Source organism: Hemibagrus wyckioides, linkage group LG03 (genome assembly GCF_019097595.1).
Source record: "Hemibagrus wyckioides isolate EC202008001 linkage group LG03, SWU_Hwy_1.0, whole genome shotgun sequence".
NCBI lineage: Eukaryota > Metazoa > Chordata > Actinopteri > Siluriformes > Bagridae > Hemibagrus > Hemibagrus wyckioides.
The window spans coordinates 15,572,071-15,598,729 of NC_080712.1; the positions used below are offsets into that span (position 1 = coordinate 15,572,071).

Sequence of the window (26,659 nt, forward strand, 5' to 3'; positions counted from 1 at the left end):
ATATAACCCATTTCATCAAAACACAAGCCTAATATGATCTGCTCTGTCCACCCTGGCCTTACAAACAATATCCAACCTCAGCCTTCAAATGTTGTAGGTGCAGTAAATACATATGTGCTGGTCAGTGGGTTGAGATCAGTAAATAGGTCATGTTTAGGACAAGGCTGGCCCACTACCACTTAGCCTTCAAAAATGTCCTGGTCTTAACACTATTTGAAACCATGACAGTCATAGCGGGGGGGGGGGGGGGGGGGGGGGGAACACAAAAAAACACCAAAACATCTTTACACAAAACACATTTTTTTTAAACTTTTTTTTTTGTTAGTAAAAACTACAATAGAATGGTATAGAAAGATTAACAATGACTTTAAAGACATTATATACAAACTACATCTACTGTACAAGTTACATTTCAAAACACGCTCAGATAGGTGTCCACTTAGCAAGTTTTTTGACACATTGAGGCAGTATATATATAAAAAGAACATGATCTAATACTTTATACTGATAATGTTTTACAATGTCTCAAGGAAGATCAGATGAGCACCTGTGGCAGCCTGAAAATAAAAGCACTGATGCTGTCCACAGGGTCTGGCTCTCTCAAGTAGCCTCCAAGCAGACAGTCTGACTGATGGTAAATTAAGATGAAAAGAAAAGGAAAAAAGGAAAAATCCTGGAATGGCTGCCAAAATTACCATTACACTGGAGAGCTCACTGCTATCGGTTAAGAGTGAGTCTGATTGAGTTTTTAATGACACGCAGGTTGCTTGTAGGTACTGGAGAGGAAGCATCTGGCAGTTCTTTACTGGGAAGTCTCTGAAAATACACATGCACACATAATACAACATGCATACACATCATATCTACTTTCTTCAGTATTTTACATGACAATAATCCTGACATGCCAAATACCTGTGTCCTTGATGTATCAATGGTGGGAATGGGCATAGGCTTTGTAATCGCATGACCATCCTATTCAGAAAAGATTATAATGAAAGGAAAGTTACCAATTATACATACTTCTGCCAAATATCTATACATATTAACATGCAAGATAAACATACCCCTGCTGGGTCATCTCCTGTTTCCTGTCCATTTGAGGAAGGTGGGTATGGTTCTTTAAATGTATAGTCATCAGAAAACACCTGCAGTAATCAGATAATATAGACATCAGAAATCTCTTGAAGGGTAGACAATGCAGAGAGCAGATAGTCAAGCTCAAATATTTTCCAATCATAAGACTGAGAAGAATAACTAAAGAGAGGGGATATTAAATAAATGAATAGAAACTATTAAGAGAACACATCAGCTCACTGTGTGTAAACAGAAGGAATGCTAAACCAACCTTCATACAAAAAAAATAAAAAATTACTAGTGCACTGTTTATCTGAATCCCAGTGAAGATATTACACATTATTTTGGATAGAAACAGGCTGTTTACCTGCTCTGTATCTTTCAGTTTCTTGTGTGGCTCTTCCATTGAAGGCGAGTGGGGCCTCTTAGGTGCAGCTCCATTGAGGCCGTTGGTCAGGTCAGATGAACTGGTGTTGGGTGGGCTCATACGCGGCATCACGTTTCGGCCCACTACTGTGGGAATGGTGCTACCTGCAACGGGCACAGTGGGCTTGACCACCTGGGTGACTGATGATTCTGAGGTGGGAGAGATGAAACAAGGAGGCAAGACCAAATTATATATGACCAGACTTTAGTAGTGAAAATAAGTGAAGAAATCCTCTATTAGTTCATGTATAGTTCAACTATACAAGTACTAAGTATATGGATTCATTACTACTACATAATCAAGAAAAGAAAATGTGCACAAGAAACACTCACTAGCTCCAATTACTGGAATCGACATTCCTGGCCCTTTCTTTGGAGGAGATGACTCAGAGGATGGAGAGCTGTCCACAAACATGGGAACTGAAGGCTTGGGTGAGGTAATGCTATTTAAAACAGTAGAAAAGTACAGCGGTCAAGAGAGGAAAACCAAAGGACAGTAATATTCACAGAGATAAAATATAGAAAAAGGAAAAGAAAAATCAGTTCTGACTGGAATTACCTGTCGTCAGGTGTGGATGCAGACTTGCAGCTTTTGGTGACTGGGGTAGGAGAGCTGAACGGGGTGCCTGTATCTGTGTCTCTGGAACTGTCCAGTTGACTTCCATCCAGTGAACAGCGTTTAGACCCACCACCATTTGAACTGCGATTAAGATCACCCAAACTCTGAAGAGAGAAAGGTGAGGGGGGATGGGGGGGAAGAGAGAGAGAGATCACCACACCACTTAGTGTAGGCTAAAACTAACCAGTCAACAATATTAGACTCCATATATTTCATTCAAAACAAGCAAGCAAGAAATAAAAAACCCCCAAAAGAAATCCGAAAACATTAATTTATATTTGGTTTGTTCTAATTGTCCCACTCGTTTTCAGAGAATGCCTCTACCTTCTTCTTGCCTCTGTGTACAAGCTCAGCAGGCAGGTATTGATGCAGCTGCTTCTTCCTCACATGTGTGGCTTCAATGGTCATCCCTTCCTTAAGCATGTTAATATTACTGGCTTGCCTGTAGACTGCACAGAAAGCAGCAGACAGGTAAAAAAAAAATCTTTATTTCTTTAACATTTAAATTTTATCTAAATTAAGTAGACTATAGAGAATGTATACATATAAAAGAATAGCCAAAAATAATTACCAGTGTCTGTAAAGGACTGGATGTCATAAGTAAGATCAATGTTCACACAGTCAGCATTCTCCAACTTTTTGAAAATGATTCCAATGAACCACATTGAAACAAAGTCATTTCTGTAAAAACAAGTCGACAGTAAAGAGTCACAATTAAGCCTATGATATAGCTAATATATCCAGTGCTTTGAGCCATTACTGCACAAGAGGACCTCCCAACATTTGTGGTGTGTGAACATTAAGGAAAAGATACTCACTCATTACGGCTCTCCTTTGACCAGGGAAAAGACTGTGGATTCACGTGAGCAAGAGTGATGTATTCATTTCGCTCCAAATTGCCAACCAGAACTCTAATCTTTGACTCAACCAGCCCAACCCTAAGGAAAGCAGAGGACCGCATGAATATGATAATCCACACAGTGTTCTAGTCTCTTCTGAGTGTGGATGCGTAAACATTTAAAATGTTCAAACACTAACATCTCAATATTCTTAAATTATTTTCATAACACTCCTTGCAGTACTGAAAGGACAACAATAAAGAGAACACAATTACAGCCTCAGAAAATACTAAATAATTAATGAAGTCCTGAATACTCCTTGATTGTGTATTACCATTTGCTTGCAATAACCCTTCTATCAAAGAGGTTGCCAAAATCACTACATCCTCAAATGTTACAATTTTTATACAGAAAACAAGAATTTCAGAAAATAGACATATAACCTATCCAACACAAAAAATACTAACAAAAAACTTTACATTCATTAAGTAAAATGGTAATGAAAATCAGAACATTGTTTATTAATATTTATTATTATTTTTTTTTACCATTCTAGGTGGTTCTCCTCTGTGGATGCACTGGCAGTAAGCACAATATAATGTCTGTAACAAAAACACAATTATGAAGTCTCAGGATTTGAGCAACCAAAGTGTAATACTGAAATATTAAATTATACTATTAACTGAAAGTTATTATACATACTTGTACTTTTGAAAAAAGTTTGGCGGCTCGAACAATTTGGACCATTCGGCCTTACCCTGAAGGATTTCATCTGTAACAGTAAGGCCTGAAAGAACAAGAAAGAAATGTAAATGTTATTTAAATTGCATTAGTGTTTCCAGCACAATGGTTCTCAAAGTGGGGACCAGGGGTCTGTGATACATAACCAGGGTCAAGCCAAAATATAAAATGTTAGTCACCATTAAGAAAGCTACCAAATGAATTGCTATTACCTGTTTATTACCCATTATTACATATAATGCCATCTTCACATATTTTACACATTCATACAAGTTCATTAAATAAGCCTGTATTGAACGAATTTATTTTTATTCATTAGTTAAAGGGGTCCCTGGCTTCAAAACATTTAAGAACCAATGCAGCAGTGTGTCATTCACTTAAAACGAACCATATTTAAACTCTTCACTCATGATGGTGCGGGTGGAGGTGGACACGTTGTAGGTAGAATTCTGCTGGGGATATGCAGGTGTGATAATCGGCATCAAATGGTACCTGTCTGATGGGTTTACCTATAGGCAAAACAGGTAATAATTTAAGAGGGTGGAATATGAAGAGTGTTCAAATTCCCATTCTTAGCCTCTGGGTGTTCTTGTTCATCAAAACACACTGACCCGCGGGTCCCAGACTGGCAGATTCAAGTTACTATCTTCGGGTTGCTTTAAAAGGACCGGATTTGGCCACTCCCTGATGGAGAAAAAACAGTGTGTCAAAACAATGTACATAAATATATTTACAGAGTTGATTCCTTCAAATCCAGTACCCATCTTCCCACAAATTACATATTTCATCAAGTCATGCGTGCTGGGACTGCAGTACATCAGGGAGACCAGCATTATTAGCTAAACAAGTGACCTTAGTGACTTTCACCGTGGCTCACTAAACAAAAAAATAAAAAACAAAAAAAAAAAAGACAAATTACATCAATCAACTGTTCCAGACTTTGCTTAAGTGGCCTATAGTCTATGAATCTCAACCCTATTAAGACCTATTTGATTCATGATACTGTCTTCACAATTCAAGATTCAATCCAAAACGAATTTTAGATGAGGAAACACTGATTGAAATGACTCCTGGTTTACTTATTAATAATACACAATGCAATACAATGTGCATTTTTGTCTGTATAAAAATAATCAGATATTTAACAACATTGAGCTACATAATCAGAATATCTTCTAAATACAAAAATTCTCCCCTAAATCTTCTTGACTGATCTGTGAAAATGGCTGATATATAATTAGTGTCATAGCTGTATTTGACGTATAATTTTTACCAGAATTACAGGTCAATAGGTGGATTTTGTTAATGTTTCACACACATACACGCATACAAAAAGCCCACCTACCGCGGCCTCATTCTTGGTCAATGTGGATTGTGGCATGGCTGGTATCATTTGAAAATCTCTTCAACACTGTGATTGTGTAAACAACTTATAATGTGTAATTATGGAGTATGCACAGCACATGTAACATGTCTTCTGGTCAGATCTAACTGATGCTATTTGATTGCACAGGTGCATAATGACTTTTACAGCATTAACAACATTGTTATCAATTTATGCAGTAATCACTTATTTTTTAATGTAGTTAGGAAGACTGTCATTAAATAAACATTAATAGAAAAAGAACAAACAAACAAAACAAAAAAAAACCCCAGCACATCATTAGCAAGCCCGAAAATTGTGATACATGTTGAGTAATGTGAATGCCTTCTGGTAGCATGCTCTAATTATTCTGCCATATTTTCACACTGATAGAGTGTGCCTAATAAACCCTATGTCTATATATGATATACATGTGCATTTAGTAATTTTAATAAACTATTACTCTTGGAAACTGATTTGTAATTGTAATTGAAGTGTCATACCATTTAGAGAAGACAAGGAAGAATTTGTGTACAAGTGTGGCAGCCACAGCATTTGGGTAAAGCTGACAGGTTCTGGCCACCAGCATGGCCCAGGACACACCACCCAGGAAGCCAAGCATGTTGGAGTAAATTCCACGACCTAGAACAAAAGGAAAAAAAAACAAACAAAAAGTATCAAAGCTAGAACATACACACAGTGATAAAAATCACACTTTTAGTGTGTATACATGACTCAGTACAAAGATATTAATAACTGGCCTATTGTTTGTTTATTAGGTTTTTAAATGGCATGTTATCATCAGGACTATTTACATGGCAAACACTAAGTCAACACTTCAATCCATATAATTTAAATTGTTATATAAAACATTTTAGGTCAACACAGGACAGAAAATCTAACACATAGATAACACATTCTGTAATATTCCACATATACATGTTTCTGAATAAAACCGTTTTCTGGCAGAATCATAAATAAAACAATCCAACAGAACATGTTTGACAGAACAGGGAAACTTGTTACTGATGTACAAGTTAACTGATGATCTATGGTCCAAAGGTGGCATTTCACAGTCAGATATTTCAAGCACTTTTTCAGCAGTCATGTCCGCGGTCTCAACTGTGGGGTTTTTTTTTTTTTTTTTTTTTTTTTTTTATAGCTATACTAATTATTTAATACAAATTTGCAGTATTACTCCCACAAGAAATAGAACAGTTCTGAGAATTTCAGTACAGGTCTCAGAGAAGTGATAAACATAAGCAGTGATCTGGCGCCACCTAGTGGATTGTAACAGCATTATTTCTGAAAAGGTTTCTTTTATCTGTTAAAAAGTTTGGCAAAGTAGAGTACAAGTGATACACTACACAAATCAAAAATAAAGATCAAATCTCAACACATTTCAAGGAAAATTAAGTGCTTATAAGGGCTGCTTATAAACTAGTTATGATTTGATTCACAATACTGGCTTCAAAATGTAATCCACCTCTCTTTGAACAAAAGTTTAATGAAGTAAAATTACAACTAAAACAACTGAAATCGTTTGAAAGCTACTGCAAAGCTCTTTTTAACTTATAAAGTTATAATGTGGCTGCGTAACCATAGATGCCCAATAGCTCTGAAGATGCAGGCAGTCCACAAAAATGCGCAAATACCTATAAATTCATGTAGTTTCCAGCCTGCAGACCTTCTGTTTACATGTTTATTGGTTATTTGCACCATTCTGTATAATGTAGAAGAGTGTGTGCAAAATTCCCAGACAATCAGCAATTTACAGTTTTTTAAATAATCAAACTGGGTCCATGCCATTGTCAAAGTCAGAGATCACATTTTCCCCCCATTCTGATGTTTAATGTAAACATGAACTGAAGCTCTTGACCTGTACCTGCAGGTTTCTTTTTTTGCTCTGGGTTGCTGTCATATGATTGGCTGAGTTAGTTAACTGCATGAATGTGCATGTGGTCCTAATGAAGTGGATGGTGGGTATATACTTTAACTCTATGGATTTTGCAGATTGGGACCGCTAGTGCTCAAAGAGTGCAAAAGAATGCACATTGTCAAACACCTAAGTGGTTGTCAGTGATATTCAATGCCAAAGCCACATCAATATGAGATTAATTTTACAGCAAGTCTGAAGAAAACCTGCACCGTACAGAATTAGCACAAGGAAAAAGGTCCAGTTAAGACTCACGCTTAGCCCACAGTTTGATGGCCCGTAGAGTAAGTCTGAAGTTCTCTTTGTTGGGCACCAAGTACAGGATTTCATCAGTAACGCGACAACCTGCACACACGTCATTCACAGAAAAGATGTGTCAAGCAAAAGAATGTCTAAAAATAGAGCAGTGCAAATTGGCAAGATTAAGCATATGCCAAGAGGATGAAAAGATTTACCATTTAAACTGCGAATGCATCTAATATCCAGGTTTCTGAGCAGCGCATCTCCTCGAAGGTCTAGGTTATCTGGGATTGATTGCAGAGCAAGTCTTGCAAAAAGGAGATCAATCTGTAAAAGTAGTAGTTGACATCGCTTGTTTGATATGAATTTTTACATTACACAGTTGACAATCTAATCATTGTGTATCAACTTTACCTCAATCCCATCAAACTTGAATTTGATCACTGGTACAAATGCATCCTCTACAGCCTGAAATAGAAAAATTCGGAAAAATAAAACCACACGATTCAACTTATATTTAATATACAAGGAAATAAATTTAAATATGAGGAAATAAATTAAAAGGGAGCAAAGAGGAAGATTTACCCGTAGGTCCTTGATCTCATCATGCTGTTTAAGTTTTTCAAAAAAGGATGTAAAAAAATCAGTCCTCTCAACATGGCGAGGTGCCACACATAAGGCATCTATATCAGCACCTGCAGAACACATGTGCAGAGATTCAAGGCATAGATTAATTCATTAGTCAAAAGCCACAGGTGGTGTGAAAATATGACTTAAATGCTCAAGTCACCAATCAGTCAAGTGTACCTTTTGTGTGCACTCCCAGTCTATAAGACCCGAAGGTAAAGATTTTACCACCAACATTTTCTACAGCTGAAGGTGGCAGATTCTGAAATAGTAAACAATCGTTTTAGGAGAGAAGTACTTGTTTACCTTAAGACAAACAAAAGTTGGAAGATGGGTAGGTGACTACCTTTGATTCACTGATCTCTGCAATCCACTCCTTAACAAATGAATTCAGTTTACCAAGAACTGCAAGTCTGTAGTGATTACAAAAAAGATTCCATGTCACTATCAACAAGAAAAACTCTGTACACTATAAATGCAACTCCCAATTGTGTAGCTAGTTAGAAACCCTCTAACGTACATTGACAAACAGCCTGTGAGGTGTCTACAATGAAAAAACTCAATGTCATGAAGAGAATTTTGCAAGAAAACATGGTTTCAAAACAGAAAAGCAACATGTTCAAAACATACATACAAAATGATAATAGCATGATAACCAGGTTATTACATAAATCATATCAATAAAAACAGTCCATTTTTTCTGCCACTGAATATATACACTAATCAGCTATAACATTATGACTACCTGCCTAATATTGTGTTGGTCCACCTTTTGCTGCCAAAACAGCCCTGACTCTTCGAGGCATGGACTCCCCTAGATCCCTGAAGGTGTGCTGTGGTATCTGGCACAAAGATTTTAGCAGCACATCCTTTAAGTCCTGTAAGTTAGTAACTTACAGGACTTAAAGTATACTTATAGGACTTACAGGATGTAAAGGATATTTGATAGATACTGACCACTGCAGACCGGGAACACCCCACAAGTCCTGCAGATTTGGAGGTGCTCTGATCCAGTCGTCTAGCCATAACAATCTGGCCCTTGTCAAACTTGCTCAAATCCTTACGCTTGCCCATTTTTCCTGCTTCTAACACATCAACTTTGAGGACAAAATGTTCACTTGCTGTCTAATATATCCCACCCACTAACAGGTGCCATGATCAGGAGATAATCAGTGTTATTCACTTCACCTGTCAGTGCTCATAATTTTATACCTTAACGATGTACATATTCTTAATATCCAGTGTTCATCACCATCTTACCACACTCACCTGTGATTAAGCTCATCTTCATCCTCAAACACTCCAAAAGGTTTCATGGCCTCTACAAGTTTCTGAGTGTACATGCGGTCGATTTCTCGGGGAAAGGCCAGGCTGATTGAGGATGTGATGCCATAGTGTTTCTGAGGCTGCTGCCCGCCAAGCATATTATTTCCCGAACTGCTGAGAGGGGAAAAAAAGACAAATATATTGCCAGTTTCTGAAAATGATCTGAAATTATTAAATGTAACAATTTCATTAGGTACAGCAGGAGAAAATAGTTTAAACAAATGAATATCCAATTGGTTATATGCTGATACCCACAGTAAAAGTTGTGTCACGGTTCCAATTTTAACCCATCATCGTCACCTCAAACTTTACATTTGCAGCACTTCACAACAAACAGTCTAGACTAACAAAGGCCAAGCTCTTTTGATATTCTGATTTAGAACTAAATTAGTTGTTACGGTGCCTCAGCTGAACTCCCTTCTTCTGAACTCCCATAAATCATAATACTGCAACAGAGGACATGAACTGCACTCGACAACCTGTCTAATCTGCTACTGTTGGAAGCATACTACATTGTTACCTCTGCTGAAACTCATGGCGTGTTTGTAAGTTCATCATACATGGTGGCTATCAAACACACACGACAGAACAGGACATTGGTGTTAAGAGCAAAACCAAACAACAATCTGTTTTGGATAAACGGTGCTGTACACTGCCATGTTGGTCAGTGTTTTCTTTTTATCCCAATCAGCTTAATACAACAATATGATGTATCCAAAATAAGAACTGGGTGTTTTTTTTTTCCCCTGGAATACGTACAAGGATGTCTAAAGAGACATGTGCGCAACAATGTGGCAACAAAATTCCTTCTTTTGCTTTCATCGCCGCCTTGTGAGGTTTAAACAGCAAATTAACACTACTTTTTAGTCTAGGTTAACCATCGTTTGAAACTTATGAAGCAAACAAACTGTAAGAATATTCAAGATTAATATGGCAACTTTCCATTATCTAAAACTAATGTTATGATTCCAGAGTCCCCCCCCCCAAAAAAAAAAACCATGCAAGCTCAATTCCTTGGTGCAGGGACGCAAGCACCAGAGTGCACTTGTTGAATGGTGAGAGAGGGAACCACATATCCTATGAACTTATCAATTACAATGGATGCCCATTAACTGGTCAGATGGCTATGACACTTACTGGGATCAAGTAGGCTACTTAAAAACGCCAGTGCATTAAGGCATGCTTCTTCTATCGATATAACTCCACTATAGTAATACAACCATACACTCAATACCTTTGTCTACTAAAATGGGTTTGTGTAATAAGTATGCTAGCCCAAGTCCATAGCAGGTCAAATGACCGTTTGCTGTGGCCACCAAGTCCAAACTCCATAAAACGCTGACATATACGCAATGCAAAGCTTACATTTACATATGTAAAATAGTGACTCAAAGACAGTACATGAAGCGGGTTATGTTAATTAGCTAGCTAACAACAAACACAGTATAGCCATTGGAGCGCTGCTAACCTCAGCTCCTTTATCCTGTCTTACGTTCCTCCTAACTTAGCACTTTGCCTGGTAAACAAAAGTGTACACGGTAATCGAGCCACAAAAACAACACGATAAATGTCACCCCATAGTCTATCCTAAGCCAACTTCATTTTGCAGGATCGGAGAATTTGTGAATAGAAGAAAAAACACACTATTTCTCTAAAGGACGTTTTGGTTGTTGATGTTCTACCTGCTAAGCACGTAAGCTAATACAAAATACGCTAGCTGCTAATTAGCTTAGCCACGACAATTTCAAGATCACAAACCGTACATTTCCAATGAAAAGGACGCTTCTGAGCTACAGTGACTTACGCTGACATTTCTTTCATGACCCTTCGTAGAAAATACCGTGTATTTTTAAACCACACTTGAAGAAAACATAAACTCAGCTAACAGCAGCCTCGTCTCTTTTTATAACAATAGTTGTACTCCAATATGGCGCCCACCGGCCAACGGTATCCCGACAGGCTTTGCGCAAAAAAACCCAAGTCCTCTTTGCTCAGCTACACCGGAAACGCCTCAGAGCGCTCGTATGTTTATCAGTGAAGAGCTGGAGATCATGTTGACGCTTATGCTTTATTTGTGTGACTTTAATCCTTTTGGACACGACTAAAACGGGGAAATAAAAAACATAGGGTGGATATTAAAATATATTAAAAATATCTATCTATAGCAGCTGGATAAAGGTGAAGGTCTACAAAATGCCTTATGTCTTACAAAGTCATTGCATTCATTCCTTACATCATTCCGTAAAACCTAATGGCCTTGTTCAGGTGCAATGTCAAGTAGGAAATGTGGTATTACACACTTTCCAACATCTTCACTAACTATTTTCACTTATTCACTTATACTTTCCAACATACTTCACTAATTATCCTGGTCAGAGTCACTCCAGATCTGGAGCCTATTCCAGTATCACTGGATGCCAGGCAATAATAGACCCTAGATAGGACACCAGTCTGTTGCAGGGCATCATACATATGCACATTCACCCACTCACACCTACAGTCAATATTACTTTTACTTGTTGTTTTATATTCACTGAGCTTTATTTCTAAAATGATCCAAACACTAACACTATCCAAAATCCTGCAACAGAATCATCTTGATGTCTTTCAGGTTAACTGGGAAACATATATGCAGTTATTTAGCTTCAAGGCTAACAATACAGCATAAGTATGTCATCAAAGTCGCTTTTTTGTTAAACAAAAGAACATGGTCATTTAACAGTGGTCTTCAAAAAAAAATGTGTTTAATGTGGGGAGATTTGTGTTTAAGCATAATATCCTCAGTCCTTAAAATCTAATATTTGTGGTAGTAGAGTAAAGATTCTTAAAGCAGAGAAATGGCCTTTCACATTATGTCACATTATGTCTCTTTAATGTTAGTCCTTGAGCATTCAGTGGAACAAAACTGAGATATCTTAGAAGGACAGATTCTCACTGTGGGGAAGTGACATGCAGGCTAAACCAGAACATAAAAAGTTATCAGAAATTGCCTTCCTTATTTAGCACAGAACACTGAATTTGATTTGCATAATGGCAAATTGCTCATCTATAAAACACACTGTAAAAGAATTTATGAGACCATGCTGTATTTTTTTTCTTTAGAAGAGATAGGAACTCATTTTCTCACATTGCCCATTACACTCTTGGATGTCAGAATCGGGTATTCTTGCAAATACAAGGAATTTGACTCGGCTATCAAGTGCTCATTGTGCACATATAAACATATATAATAGGGACACATACAAAATGAAAAAAAAAAAAAACCTGCAGTTTGTCTTAAACTAGACAGAAACTGTACATGTACTACAATGTCAGTAAAATTCTTAAACTTGGTATCTGCCATAAAAGTGCAAGTAATACACTGTATTATATACACTGTCATTGAATACAGGTGTTGTTTTTCAGGGGTTGGGCTTGGGGTCTTGACCCCTTAGTTCCAGTTCCAGCTTCAGTATACCAAGACATTTTGGACAATTTCATGCTTCCAACTTTGTGGGAACAGTTTGGGGACGTCCCCTTCCTGCTCCAACATGTCTGTGCACTAGTGCACAAAGCAAGGTCCATAAAGACATGGATGAGTGAGTTTGGTGTGGAGGATCTTGCCTGGCCTGCACAGAGTCCCGACCTCAACCTGATAGAACACCTTTGGGATGAATTAGAGCGGAGACTGCGAGCCAGGCCAAAACTGGGACATCTGCCTTTACAAGCACATGAATTTAATACGGAGTTGGCCCGTCTTGCAGCTATAACAGCTTCAACTCTTCTGGAAAGGCTTTCCACAAGGTTTAGGAGTGTATTTATGGGAATTTTTCCTCTAGAAGTGCATTTGTGAGGTCAGGCACTGATGTTGGACTGGAAGGCCTGGCACACAGTCTTCGCTCTAATTCATCCTAAAGGTGTTGGAAGGGGCCATCCCCAAACTGTTTCCACAAAGTTTGGAGCATGAAATTGCCCAAAATGCCTTGGTATGTTGAAGCATTAAGAGTTCCTTTCACTGGAACTAAGGGGGCAAGTCCAACCCCTGAAAAACAACACCTGAATTCAATGATTTAGAGGGGTGTCCCAAAATCTTTGGCAATACGTATAGTGTATCTACAGACCCCCCCACCACTCCACCTCCAACCACAAAGTCTAAACATGCAGTATTTTTGGTGTTTCAAATATGGCACGCAATAATGCTGCCTGTGACGCTATTCACATTTTGATTCATTTTGTTCAGATCAATTTACATGAGTCACTTAGAAACACAGATTGTGAACAATCCGAGCAGAAAAAACAAATCGGGAGTGAAGCATCGTATTGTGAATCATCACTTGCCTGAACCAGTGCTTTTTGTTCCCTCTAGTGGTCATCTGTGGTACTGCAGCAGGCGTCGAAATGTATATTTTTGAACTGTGAAATTAAATCCAGGGATTTTGGAGTTTTGTGTAAACATCTCAGTGAGCCACATTCCATTAACCTCGTAGTCTGAGTGCTCAAAGATGCTGATTGACTACATGTGAGGCAAGAGTAGAATTCTACACATTTAATTCAAGCAAAATTAATTTATTTTTTGATGGCACTGTTCTATTAGGATTTTTTTTTTTTTAAAGCACATCAACCCATAAGCATAAGCAACCCATACGCTTATAAGCATTGACATTCCATGGTGTTTTTACAAATGATTATTTCCTACAGCAAACTTTCAGTCGCCACACGAAAGATTACCTGTTGACTTTGCTGTAATTTTAACAGTTTCAGACAAGTACTGTTACAGTATGAACAACCAGCATGTTCAAACATGGAGGCATATACAGCTTAAAGTCTTAAGTACTATAAGATCTCTGGGTGTATGTCTGATGCCATGTGTCTGATTCCCGAATTCTTTTTTTTTTTAGCAGATCTGACTCTCTGTTGGTCGAGACAGGAGATCTCTAGTCACTGTAATCTCCTTAAGGGCTTAATGGTGAGAGACATATATTAGGTTTGTTTTATGTAGGTTATTATAAAAAAATAATCAATAGGTTATGTGTAAAAGACAGGATGCCTATTGATAAATCATGAAGATTATCATGATTTGCAAACAGATCATCCCCAAACTGTTCCCACAAATGTCTTGGTATGCTGAAGCATTAAGAGTTCCTTTCTCTGGAACAAAGGGGCCAAGCCCAACCCCTGAAAAACAACACCTGAATTCAATGATTTGGAGGGGTGTCCCAAAACTTTTGGCAATATAATGTAGCTTATTCACAAGGTACTGTCCAAATACATTGACACGGGTGACAGTCCATTCAAGGAATAGTAGGCATGCCCCTTGTTTTATGTAATAACCATATGTGAAGAAATACAGTTCAGATGTTCTCTGCTGTGCTTAGTGGTAGGTAGAGCTTTCACTACATTTTTAATATAGCTGATGTATAAGCTGAAATATAGTCAACATACTGTTGTGCTTGTTTGTCTAGATTGCACAATGTATTATGAATATTGTATTTTGCATTGTTTCAAGACAAAAAATTGGATTGGAACCTAGTTAAAGAAAAAAACAGTCAACCAAACAAAACATGTTGTTATTCTTTCGGCTGCTCCCTGTGTGTGAGGGGTCGCCACAGCAGACCGACTGGTCCACACAACAACTTGGCACAGGTTTTACACAGGATGCCCTTCCTCACACAACCCTCCCATTTTATCTGGGCTTGGGACCAGCTGGGGTTTGGGCATTGGCTAGGAATTGAACTCAGGCCTTCCGCATGGTAGACAAGAAACCTACCACTACTGCAGCAGTAATATGGAATAATTAAGTAACTAAAAATATTACATTCTTGACATACAGTGTAATAGGTAGTTCTTTGCCAGATTTGTTTTGTGCTGTATTCAGTTAATTTTCGTCATCACAGTACGGAACATGAAAGTCATTGCACAGAATGTGATAGTTCATACGGTAATTGCATCGTTTTTGCTCATATAGTCTCCCTGCATGTTAAGAGTGGAAAAGGCTGTTTCTCCTCCTAAAATATCAAGGCACTGTTAAGCTTTCTTGAACAGATGTCCTTCATTGACAGTTTTTGCGGTCAGGTGTCCTTCAGCATAAAGTAATAAATGGTCAATACTGAGTAAGCAAGCATAAAAATGTTTAAAAGATTCCAAAGGATCATTCATGAAGATAAGATTTTTAATATGTCTAGTGAGGTAAAAGGCAGCAAATGTAAACCAAACCTGGACAAGGCAAAAATTCTTGGTGTTTATTTTGATCCTCAGGCTCCAATATAAGAAGCAAATCAATGCTGTTGTAAAGAGTTTTTCCAATTTAGATGTATTTCCAAATTAATACACTTCATTTCTTGGAAAGACCTTGAAATTATGATCTGTGTGCTTCTTTTATCTCGGTTGGATTACTGTAATTCCCTGTATGTCAGCCTGCTCAGTCCACCGTGTCTCGGATGCAGATGGTCCAAACTGCGGCAGCCAGACTGTAAATGGGAACTAAGAAAATGGATTATATTTCCCCCATTCTCGCCTCATTGCATTGGCTCCTGATTAAATTTGGAGCTCATTTTAAGACTCTTCCATTTGTCTATAAGGCAAAAAAAAAAAACGTCTCTGTGATCTTCTTCAGCCGTATTCTAGGTTACTAAGATCATGTAGTGAACTTCTTTGATCTAGTCCTTGTTCACATTGTAAACCTAAGGCAGATTGTGTTTTTTTCTGTAGCTTGCCCTAAGCTTTGGAACAATCTACCTTTTAACATAATGACCTCTCCAACAGTGAGTGTCTTTAAAGCTAGTCTTAAGACTTATTTTTATTCTTTTTATGAATTTTGATTAGTTATTTATTGTTGTTTTTGTTGTAATTGTCTTTGGAAACTATATTTTTATTTATAAAGCACTTTGGGTACACTGTGTTAAACATGCTCTGTATAAATGAAGTTTAACTTGACTTGATTTGACCACAAAATAATTTATGGTATATTTTAGCAAACAGATTAAAGCATAATAACTTGATTGTCACCAGACTGAACTTTTATTGGTCAGTGTAAGTAAAGACATGATGGCCCAGTTGCTTGTGAGTCATTTCTTATTATATAAGCCTTATTTTATTCCTTTTTACAACATATTTTGGAAATATTGCACAAATGAGAGTTTTAGGTATGTGAATGTGACTGTATGATAGTCTTTTTGTTTTTTCAAGACATTTAAACTCACCTCCCTATCTTACCTCTTACCTTTATTCACATAATCCGTTCCAAATATGTTAAATGCCACAACCTTTAAAACGAACATTTTCATGAGGAGGCTTATATTATGCTTCAGTAATCTAATTGGTGCAGAATTTATAATTCGTGATGAATATTATTATAAGCTTTTATTCTATGTAGAAGTGAATGTTCAAATGTATAAATGCAGATTTCAGATGAAATGAAATTAAAAAAGACTGACAAATGCCAACAGATGCAAATTATATTTAATATATAATATGTATATATATATATTTTTTAACTGTACAGCATTTCTGTTAACTTTGTGTGTGTATTGGAAACATATTTGTGACCACATCTGTTTATTTCTAAATCAACAAATAAATTGTTAAATAAATTTCTGGACTTTTTTATTTAATGGCACTGTTCTGATTCTCTCCAATTGGCCATAAAACAGACAAGAAGAGAATTGTTAGCCTAAAAAGAATGGCATCTACTGATGACTGCCTAACAAAAAGCCATGCATTTCGGGTTCTGAAGTATTTATTTATTTAAAAATATATGTATTCTTTTTTTTTTTTTTTACAGAACTGCAATATATACTGTGCCCTGCAAAAGTGTGTATTTTTTATTACAAATTTTGTTATAAATGTATAACTTATGCATTACAGAAAAAAAAGATTTTTAAAGAATACTTTTCCAATGGGTGTTTGTGTTTTTTTGTTCAAAAACATTAGTGTGGCAGTCAAAGCATCCAGACGAACTGTGGCAGATTGTCTGAGATGCTCAGAATAACTAACCAGTTAATTTATCTTCCTTTTAAATGCTTAATATAAGAATATAAATGCAGATTGCACAGGATTTTCATTACATAGACCATAGTCAAGTAACTCAAAAGCATTTCTATAAAAAAATAAGGTCATGCTTTTAACCCACTGTTTGCCTGAGAATTTTATGTCCCTGTCAATGAAATCATGCTCACTTATACAACACAATCTGTATGTATCTTGACAGAATGTTGGAAATTGTGCAAAACGGCTATGATTCCTAAATGGCTTATACCTGCAAATTAAATGTATGCAGTCCAGCCCATTTCCAATGCAATTATCTGTAGTACAGAATTAAATAACCGAAGCTTGTGTCAGTGTTCAGGGATAATAGTAATATTATTTAACTGTTCTGTATTTCTCCTAATTACAATGTTACAGAAATCCTGTTCTTTACTCCAATCCTCCAAACATCATCCATGCAGTTATTCTTTTGAAGAGTAGATGCTTCTTCTTATTTTACCTCGGGTGTATGCTGCATTGATATGGTCTTCCTTTCTTGGTTGACTCTTGAGTTTTCTTCTTTTTTTCTCCTTCTTCCTTTTTTCTTCCTTTCTTTTTTTGGGAGTGATCTTGGCAAGTTTCCTGTATATCCCTTGATATAATTCTGGACTTCTTTGAGACATCTTTCAAATGATTCAGACAGCTCCTGGACTGAATTTGGTAGGATGCACTGAGATGGGAGCTTCGTAGTTGAAATATGTTGAAGTATGAAATGATGTAAGATGGATGATATTTTACACAAAGGAAAAAAAATGATGTTTGCATTGTTATGTAATGTAGACAGTGAGCCCGTAGAGTTGCAGCAACTTGCTTACAATTTAATTGTAAAGAAACATCTTTGAAATAGAGTCTAGAATCATCTAAAACCCAATGTATCCAAAAATATGTTTATTAAAGCAATCATTTCACCTTAACATAAGATATCAGATTATACAGTGATGATGAATTTACAATCCACAGTTAAAATAATAAACAGTGTGAACAACAGACAGAATCCATATGTTAGAGTCCACAGGAAAATAAAGCTAACTGTATGAAATATTTTTCTGTATAAAATATCAGAATAGTTAGCAAATGTTAGAGATCCCAATGCTAGGATGAAGATGTTAATAGAACATTATCTATTGCTGCTTAGTTTTTACCTCCTGTTTATATATGTTGTACTTACCCTATACATGGAGCATGTAGAGATACTCTAGGAAATATGACCAACAAAAAAGGCTTATAACATGAGATGACATGATACCGCTTTTCTTCTTTTACTTGTACTAAAACCGTGAGTATCAGCTGATAAAGACAACTATCTCATAGTGTTTTCTTTAAAAACTATAAAGACTTTTTCCTTTTTTTTTTGTTTTATTTCAGAGTTAACCCTTTCATATATATCAGTGATATACATTAATTACATTGTAAATGTATTGAAGTTCAAAATATAAATAAACATATTTATTATATATTTAGATATAATAGATATTCATTGAAATTAAATATTAGCCAAAGCAAAAAAGTCCAAAAATATACATTTTAGCCATTTACCATCAGTTACAGAATCTGATATCTGATTACTCCGATATCTCATTAATCTTTTTTGGTTGGTATTGGTCCGTGACTGATACAGGGTACCAGCACTGTGCTATCTCTATTTATAACACCGTTAGCTGTAACAAGTCTTGCTGATGTACATGTAGGTTTCCTTGAAGTTAGTATTTCAGCAGGATAGTGCACACTGATATGTAAACTGTTCCATAAATAAGACAGAATATAATTAATAAGTCATTGAGTCTGTGAAATGTCAAACATTTCCTGGTGCTTCAGTTATGATGATAAATATTATGAGCATTGGTGTCATGTATTATTACACTTTCTATGAGCTGAAATTTTCTTCTTCTTCTTCTTCTTCTTCTTCTTCTTATTATTATTATTATCTTTTTTGTTTGTCTTTTTTGTTCTTATTATTTTTACATTTTCTTCTTCTTTTTTTTTTTTTTTACAGAAATTACAACATACCATGGCTTACTACAACCCATCTAAGCTAATCTAATATCTCATTTTATAAAGCAAGCTGTGATAGGAACAATTGTGCTGTTAATATTTAAAATTAGTCAAAAATGTTTGGAGCGCCATCGCGTGTTTAATGACTGTACTGCATTTCGTTCGGAAATTTTGTAGACTCTAACAAAATTTCTGTCTATTCCTATATTTGGTTAATTACTAGTGTGTGGCTGTATCGGTCTTGCTGGGAAGCAGCGATATATCAGGTATCAGCTGGATTTCAGGCGGATGCAGTCACTCCGTTGTCCGGATCGTTAAGACAGACACAACAAAGGTTGTTGTCTTTGGTTGACTACCGGAGTTGTTTTGACATGGTCTGCCTGCAAGTTAATAACTGTTTCTAGCAGAGCTGCAACAATATTGCAAATTCTTGCATCAGTGTTGTCTATTGTTTCTACGAAGTGCGCCCATACTATTACTAAGACTTTGCTCTTCTTATTACATTTACATTTAGTCTGTGTTGTTCATTTGGCATCTACTTAGAGGCCTAAGTGATGCAAAATCCAATTCCAATTGTTCAGGATGCTGACGGCGATATAAGCACCGCAAGACAAAGTTTAGCCAAATCAACTGACCAGAAACAAGTACGAGAGAGAGAGAGAGAGAGAGAGAGAGAGATGGTCCCAGATCAGTCAGTCAAACTGGAAATGATGCAATCTTGTGAGTCGAAGAAAGATAACTTGCAATAAAGAGCAAGAGCCTACAGAGAATAATAAAAAAACATTATGTTGTTTATTATAGGTTTTTGAAAGTTGAATAAATTTAAGTTATTATCTTATGGCACAATACACCATATTTTTTTTTATTACGGGTTCATTTTTGTTGCGCAAAAACATTATTATTTGAAGAGAAACCGTTGCATTTTTTTTGTTCATTTAAAAAGATTATTATATCGTATATATATATATATATATATATATATATATATATATATATATATATATCAGACTTTTTATGTTTTTACCTTGACCCGCATCGCTCATAGCGGATAAAAAGCGATGATAAAATGGTTAGACACCGAAACTAATACATAGGTTCTGAAAGATCGGATCGAATTGATATATCGCAAAATTCCTTTCTAATATTAACTTAATCATGTGCTTTAAAGAAGAATTTTGTTTTCGGACAGAATAGCCTTAATCTGAACGAATGTGGCAAAAGTCTTTCATAAGTTGGTTTTTAAGCTGGCTATTAAATGTTTTTAAATTTGGTGTTTTTGTATAGCGTGTACTTAATTGCTCGTGTTCGGTCTGAACAGCGGAAGCGCTGTCTGAATTCGGAGTGGCGCTATCCATGGTACTGAATCACTGACCGGATCTCACACACAGTCCATTCCACCAAACTCTTACCCAGGATACATTTAGTGAGAAATATTCAGGAGCCATTTAGTGAAAAATCTACATTTTTAATTGAGTTGCACGGATATGTGTTAGAATATTGCTTGAGGCAGAAAACCTGGGGTTTTTTCAAGTTCATCTGGTAGGTAGTATTTATTAATTTTAATTTTAATTTTTAGAAGTCATATCTAGTTGTGAAAGCACGTATATGTGCGGAAAATATGGTAGGAAACAGTTTTATTGATAGATTGCAATTCGGTCCAAAAAAAGTTGTAAATTACTTTTTCAATAGTGTTATCAAAAACAAAAACAACAGCAATAACAATAACAATAATAATAATAATAATAATAATAATAATAATAATAATAATAATCCGTAACAGACTATGTAATAAAAGTGTCTTTTGTGCTTTTAGCAGTACAGTATATCATTAGAATAAGATCAGCTGAGGTTTAAGATAGGTTGGGGATTTAATTTAAACTGCTACAGAGAATATGTATCCTCTCTTGTATTTAGAAGAAATTTCAGACCATGAATAACTTGGTAAAAGTGGTATATGTGGTCAGCAACTGCTAAAAATAAGAATAGGCTACAGTAGCCTATTATAGAAATGTTTTTTAATCCTCAGTCGATATAAATGTTTTTATCCTCAGTTTATGCAACAGTTTTAATACTAGGACAGTATCTCTCCACGAATGTCAGTACTGTGAACGTGCTAACGGACTGCTGTGGATCCACACACGGTGTTCCTGTATTATGGGCTGAGACCAAAAGTGAAAAAAATTATGATGCTTCTTGTCATAATATATTTAGACACTAGAGGGGGCATGGATCACGGCTGATCCGTATTATAATACCACGTATCGTCAAACCCGTTTCGTTTTCCATCAGCCATTGAAAATCTATACAACCAACTATAAATTAAACTTACGTCGCTGTCGTGAAATATATAGATTCAGTTGGATTTTACGTTTAATATTTTAAGTTTTATTTATTTATTTATTATTATTTTTTTTACATTTCTTAATGATTGATAGTGTCTATCCTGCACCACTGATTGGGAAAGAATATGTCTATATTATTGCTATATCTACTGCTTACATATACAAAGGGGTGGATTCTATTTTAATGATATACATTATTTCATCTCTAAAGGATCAATCAAATATTTCGGTGTTCAATCTGAAACAAGTCGAAAGAAAATAAAGTAAAAAGCAAGCCTTCAGAGTAGGCCCACAGACAAACACCAGAGTCCCGAGTGTACCGTCTTGGTCTCCATATTCATCATCATAACTACCGTTTAGTGTAAAATTAACAACGACTTAACGATTACAGCAAATAACCATGGGCATGTATTAGCTTGTACAAGACATTTTTGAGTGCAGGACAGAGTCTACAACTGACAGACAAGTGTGTGTGTGTGTGTGTGTGTGTGTGAGAGAGAGAGACTGAGACAGACAGAGAAAGAGAGAGAGAGAGAATGCCCAAACAAACTGTTATTTCTAAATTCCAAAAAAGAAAACATTTTAAAATCCCAAATGTAACAAAACAAATGACCGATAAAACTCACATTTTGTCCGTCTAATTCTGTCTCTTGCTCTTTGTCGCTCTGTCTGTCTGTTTGTCTGTCTGTCTGTCTTTTCCATTTAAACCTTCTCATCTATCTTTCTCTCTGCCTTTCATTCCACAGACACACACACCGTTGATTTTTTTTTAAATATATAACAACCAGTGCTCACTTTTTATATTTTTTCCACAGACCCCTAATCCCTTTGATTAGATCTAATACCTGCCAAAACCCAGATGGCATGCCCACACATCGCTCCATGTGATAATGCCATTGTGGAATCTACCTATTAATATTAATTTTCAGTCTCCGAAAATGTCTGAACTGCTAAGGCTTGAAATTTCTTCAAAAAGCCATGGCATGACTTACTAGGGATTTTTAAAGATAATTCCTATCCCACCTCTTTTTCCTCCCTTTGAAGTGAGAATCACATTCACTATTTTGGCTTAAGGTGGTTAAAAGGTTTCCATTTTCTGCTCACGGTCTAAAACGAGCACCATATAGAATTTCACGTTTTCATGATTTTCACGTCTCCCATTTAACTCCCGGGATATTTGTAGGCCCTTTATCTTAATACATATTCTGCTTAATTCCTGTGCCACTGAAAATAGAACTATTAAGGTATTTGTCACGGGTTTACAAGCTGCTAAAGGTAGGCCTAATCACCATCTTCAGAAGCACACTGAAGTCCCGAAATTAAAATGGTGACGTGTTCAGGACAACCATCAAGGCCTTGTTACTTTAAATGTGTCAGTGGGTCTGTTTAAATTCTCCACCTCAGTCTTAATTTGCGTTACTCTGTTCAAGACCGGCCACAAACACTCTAAAGAGCTCTGATAGCACTAAAAAGCACAAAGCATTTGTGCAGCAAGGGAAAGAAATACGCGCTTATCTAATAAATGTCTACCCTTGCGTGAAAATGGCATCGGCTTGCATAAACTAATAATTTTGTCAGAGATGTTAAATGTACACAGTTATTTTTACGTCAAAAAGATGGCAGGACATAAATATGAAGGAATGTGGTATTTTGCCAGCCTTATGCAACTCTAAATACAATTTCGAAACAATAAAAAGCAATTGCTCTTTGTAAACAATAATGTTGGTTATAAACAAACAAACAAACAAAAACATGTATTAATTAGTTACTTATTCAATTCAGTCAGTCAATCAATCAATCAATCAATCAATCAATCAATCCCTCATACCTTTGCTCATGCTGTAAATATATATATATATATATATATATATATATATATATATATATATATATATATATATATATATATATATATATATATATGAGCAGTACACATTGCACATTAGACAGTACACACAATACACATTAGTGTATGAAAAGTACATTAAAACGTAAAGTTGTTTAAACAAAATAGTTATTGTACCGAGAAAAATGATAAAAACACCACCACCACCACCACCACCAACAACAACAATAATGATAATAATAATAATAATAATAATAATAATAATAATAATAATTATTATTATTATTATTATTATTGTTATTATTATTATTATTGTTATTATTATTAGCAGGTATACTTTAGACTACCTCAGCCTAACCGATCATATACTACCAAAACTTTACAATAAGTATTTATTTCATCATATCTAATAAAAAATGTAGGCCATCATATCGCTCATTAGGCTCCTCCCCTCGTTAAAGATGAGTTAGTTCATTTAGTCGCAGGATGAGCTGTGTCAACATTTATGCCCCGTTTACTATCAGTAACGGCATTATTTGGTTGCTGACCTGTGAAGTGTGATAAAAGATAAATGAGCTCTGCCAGTTTAGGCTCTAACGAATTGGAATGACTGAGCCTGCTATTTCATCGATTATATTATGGAACTGCTTGAGGATATGTCTTCATTTCCGACGGCACATCCAGCTCCGTTTTTTAACGCAATGTTTGTAGCATTGTCTCACTACACATGTGTTTTCTGAGTGGGCTATTATAAACAATGCCAAAACACGAAATTGTAAGCCTTGGAAAGCCATCGGACATACATTTTGAAAATTTAGTTATGTTTTAGTATGGGTTCACTTTTTTACTTAGTCCATACACAACTTGTAGAACTTTTGTACATATACCTATCCGTTCCATTTCCATCAGATAGACACATATAGGTCATGCTCAAACAAAACACGCCTGTGGGTTACATCGCTGAATGTTCACTGAATGTGAATATGCAGTAAATGGTAACAATTTCAGTGAAAGGTAGTCTCAGATTCGCTGGTGCATATGAAATGTGCATATGAAAAAGAAATGAAACATGATCAGTGTGCATTTAAAAGGCATGCAACTTAACCTGTACGTGTAGGTATTACAAGTTTTGATTGAAATATTAATTGATTCATCCCTATTGTATAGGAAACAATATATAAATATTGTTTCAGAATATAATGAAAAGTAAATCTAACTGGGCTTTTAGACTAATCTGATCATGAAAGTTGGAAGTTGCTGTAAATCTGGCTTCTAGCTGCAGCAGTTGACATTTTACGCGCAGGGCCCGGTGAATTGAGCTTTAAGTGTTTATTTATAAGCATCGGTCATTCATCTTATTCATCTCTCTCTCTCTCTCTCTCTCTCTCTCTCTCTCTCTGTCTCACACACACACACACACACAGAGTATTAACGTCTATAATGAAAGCGGCAGCTCTGAAGTGTGTCTGTCCGCGCGAGACGGATATTCCAGTATATTTACCGTCGGCTGGCTGATGTGTGATGGGATCAGTCGCACTGTCGTTTACATATTGAGATTCTTCTTTCCCATGCGGGATTTGTCTGTTCGTACCCCCTCCAAACCCCCGCAGGAGGTGTAGCGGTTGATTTACTTTGATCAGTGGTCGCTGCATACGAGCAATGGGCTCGCGTGAGAAGGAAGTATAATATAAACACTAGATGTTTTTAATTACCACTGTTGGCTGCAAGTGCAAGATGATCCGAAATGCGCAATACCAGCTATAACGTGCATGTGAAAAGCACAAAATATATAACGAAGTTCACTGTGAAACTATGTTCTGTGATGCGATTCTGCTCAACTCGATATCAGCTGTTAGAAAAAAACCCAACATTAATTCGGTTTAATGCATAATTTTTGTTTGAAATCTATGCAATATGCATCCTGCAGTTCCCGGGAGACTTTGCATTATTGCACATTTAATCGGATTCGATAGCACACTCGCGATGGGAACACTAAATATAAGTAACCACTATTCGGTTTCTGAACACGCATCGCAAAGCGCTTAAGGTAGCCAATGGTCAGACCATAAAATCTATAATATTTAAGCTTTTATACAGTCCGTAGGTCAGACAGAGATGCGTTTCGTGTTCATTACGCAAAGAAGTGAGCGCCAGTCGGACTCAGAAAGCTTACAGGAAACAAAGTCGTCTAATGTGGTCGCTGCCGACAGACCATCACACCACTCCATCACAAGATCATTGCAGCTGGGTAATGCACACGAGTAGCCAACATGAGAATCATTAAGGTAACATTAAACGGAAGTTCTTAGTCTGCCCTGCTCGTGTTTGCACGCCAGATTCATACCCATCGATATGTTAGCTATACTGGAATGATTTCTTAAAGTCCGCGGGGAAATGGATTACAAGCCTTAATCTTTTTTTGCGCATTAACAAAGTTAACTCCCGTCCACATATCACTTGGTGAGCATGACCTGTCTGTCTTGCGTGACGAGGGTCTTATCCAAACCCCGTGACACGTTCGGATGGGGCTTGACACTTATTGCTGCAGTAGATAACGCAAAGCTACCTCGCGCGCGCTCCGATCGATATTCGTCCAAAACGGAAGACACCATACATAACCTGTAAAACATTTTCACTCACTCACTGGCCACACATTATCTCGGAGATTCCCCTTCCAGCGCAGGTCCTTTGCTTTCTCAGAATCACCTAGTTATTTCTCCCCTTCCCCTGCAGACTGTCCTCGGTTATTCGTTTCCGTGATTCTCTCTGTCGCGCGCTCGCTTTAGTCTACTCATACTTGAGCTACTTCAGCATAGATGCGTGTCTCTCTCTTCCTCCCACCTCATATGGAAGCCTTTCTAGTCATCGCCTTTGTAATACGCTCTTTACGTATCATTATTTAGAAAGCTCTGGCGCTGTTTTGAGCATCTTATAACCAAAATCCGCGCGGAGTTGAAAAGCTTACATGAACCCCCCACTCCCCCTCCCTCTCCTCCAGTGCAGTCTTGACCCGAACACATCTGAAACTTATTACGGCGGCCCCCCTTTTTAGTGGGCTGCTCCCGTGATATATTCGTCACCGTGTTGTGTGTTTTAAAACTTTGCTTGTGTAGTATTTGTAGTATGCCCCACCTACAACGTTCGCAAGAAAAAAAACTCACTTCGATTTTAGGCAAGCTGACGCTTTATTTACTAGGCAATATTTTGGAGGGGTTCCTGGAGCGCATGTCTGGGTCATAACACGCCCTTTCGACATCTCGCCGTTTGCGTGGAACCTGTCTGTCCTG

The 26,659-nt window shown here is 36.7% G+C and overlaps 1 protein-coding gene across 7 annotated transcripts; it reads right to left on the reverse strand.

Annotated features, from left to right (window-relative positions):
- Positions 1–283: 283 nt before the first annotated feature.
- Positions 284–26,243, reverse strand: papolg (poly(A) polymerase gamma). Of its 7 annotated transcripts, none has more exons than XM_058385679.1 (23): positions 26,017–26,243; positions 9,135–9,305; positions 8,386–8,409; positions 8,212–8,278; positions 8,046–8,127; positions 7,824–7,933; positions 7,653–7,706; positions 7,454–7,565; positions 7,254–7,343; positions 5,566–5,704; positions 4,311–4,383; positions 4,088–4,208; positions 3,661–3,745; positions 3,507–3,560; positions 2,938–3,057; positions 2,691–2,800; positions 2,444–2,568; positions 2,060–2,223; positions 1,834–1,943; positions 1,442–1,650; positions 1,065–1,145; positions 913–972; positions 284–816 (listed from the first exon to the last, which is right to left on the reverse strand). In XM_058385679.1, exons 1-23 carry the CDS (start codon positions 26,025–26,027, stop codon positions 718–720), a joined length of 2,271 nt encoding a protein of 756 aa, XP_058241662.1. In that variant the 5' UTR covers positions 26,028–26,243; the 3' UTR covers positions 284–717. The 7 variants fall into 7 exon arrangements, with proteins under 7 accessions (XP_058241662.1, XP_058241661.1, XP_058241660.1 ...); XM_058385678.1 differs by lacking the exon at positions 26,017–26,243 and adding an exon at positions 10,996–11,156 and having other exon boundaries at positions 9,135–9,302; XM_058385677.1 differs by lacking the exon at positions 26,017–26,243 and adding an exon at positions 10,996–11,156.
- Positions 26,244–26,659: the final 416 nt, after the last annotated feature.

Excerpts from the sequence above, each read along its gene's own strand:
- papolg (XM_058385677.1), bottom strand. Across the intron at positions 7,344-7,453 it reads ATGCATTCGCAGTTTAAATG|GTTGTCGCGTTACTGATGAA; the intron begins GTAAATCTTTTC and ends ACGTGTGTGCAG. Across the intron at positions 2,569-2,690 it reads CCAGTCCTTTACAGACACTG|TCTACAGGCAAGCCAGTAAT; the intron begins GTAATTATTTTT and ends CTTTCTGTGCAG.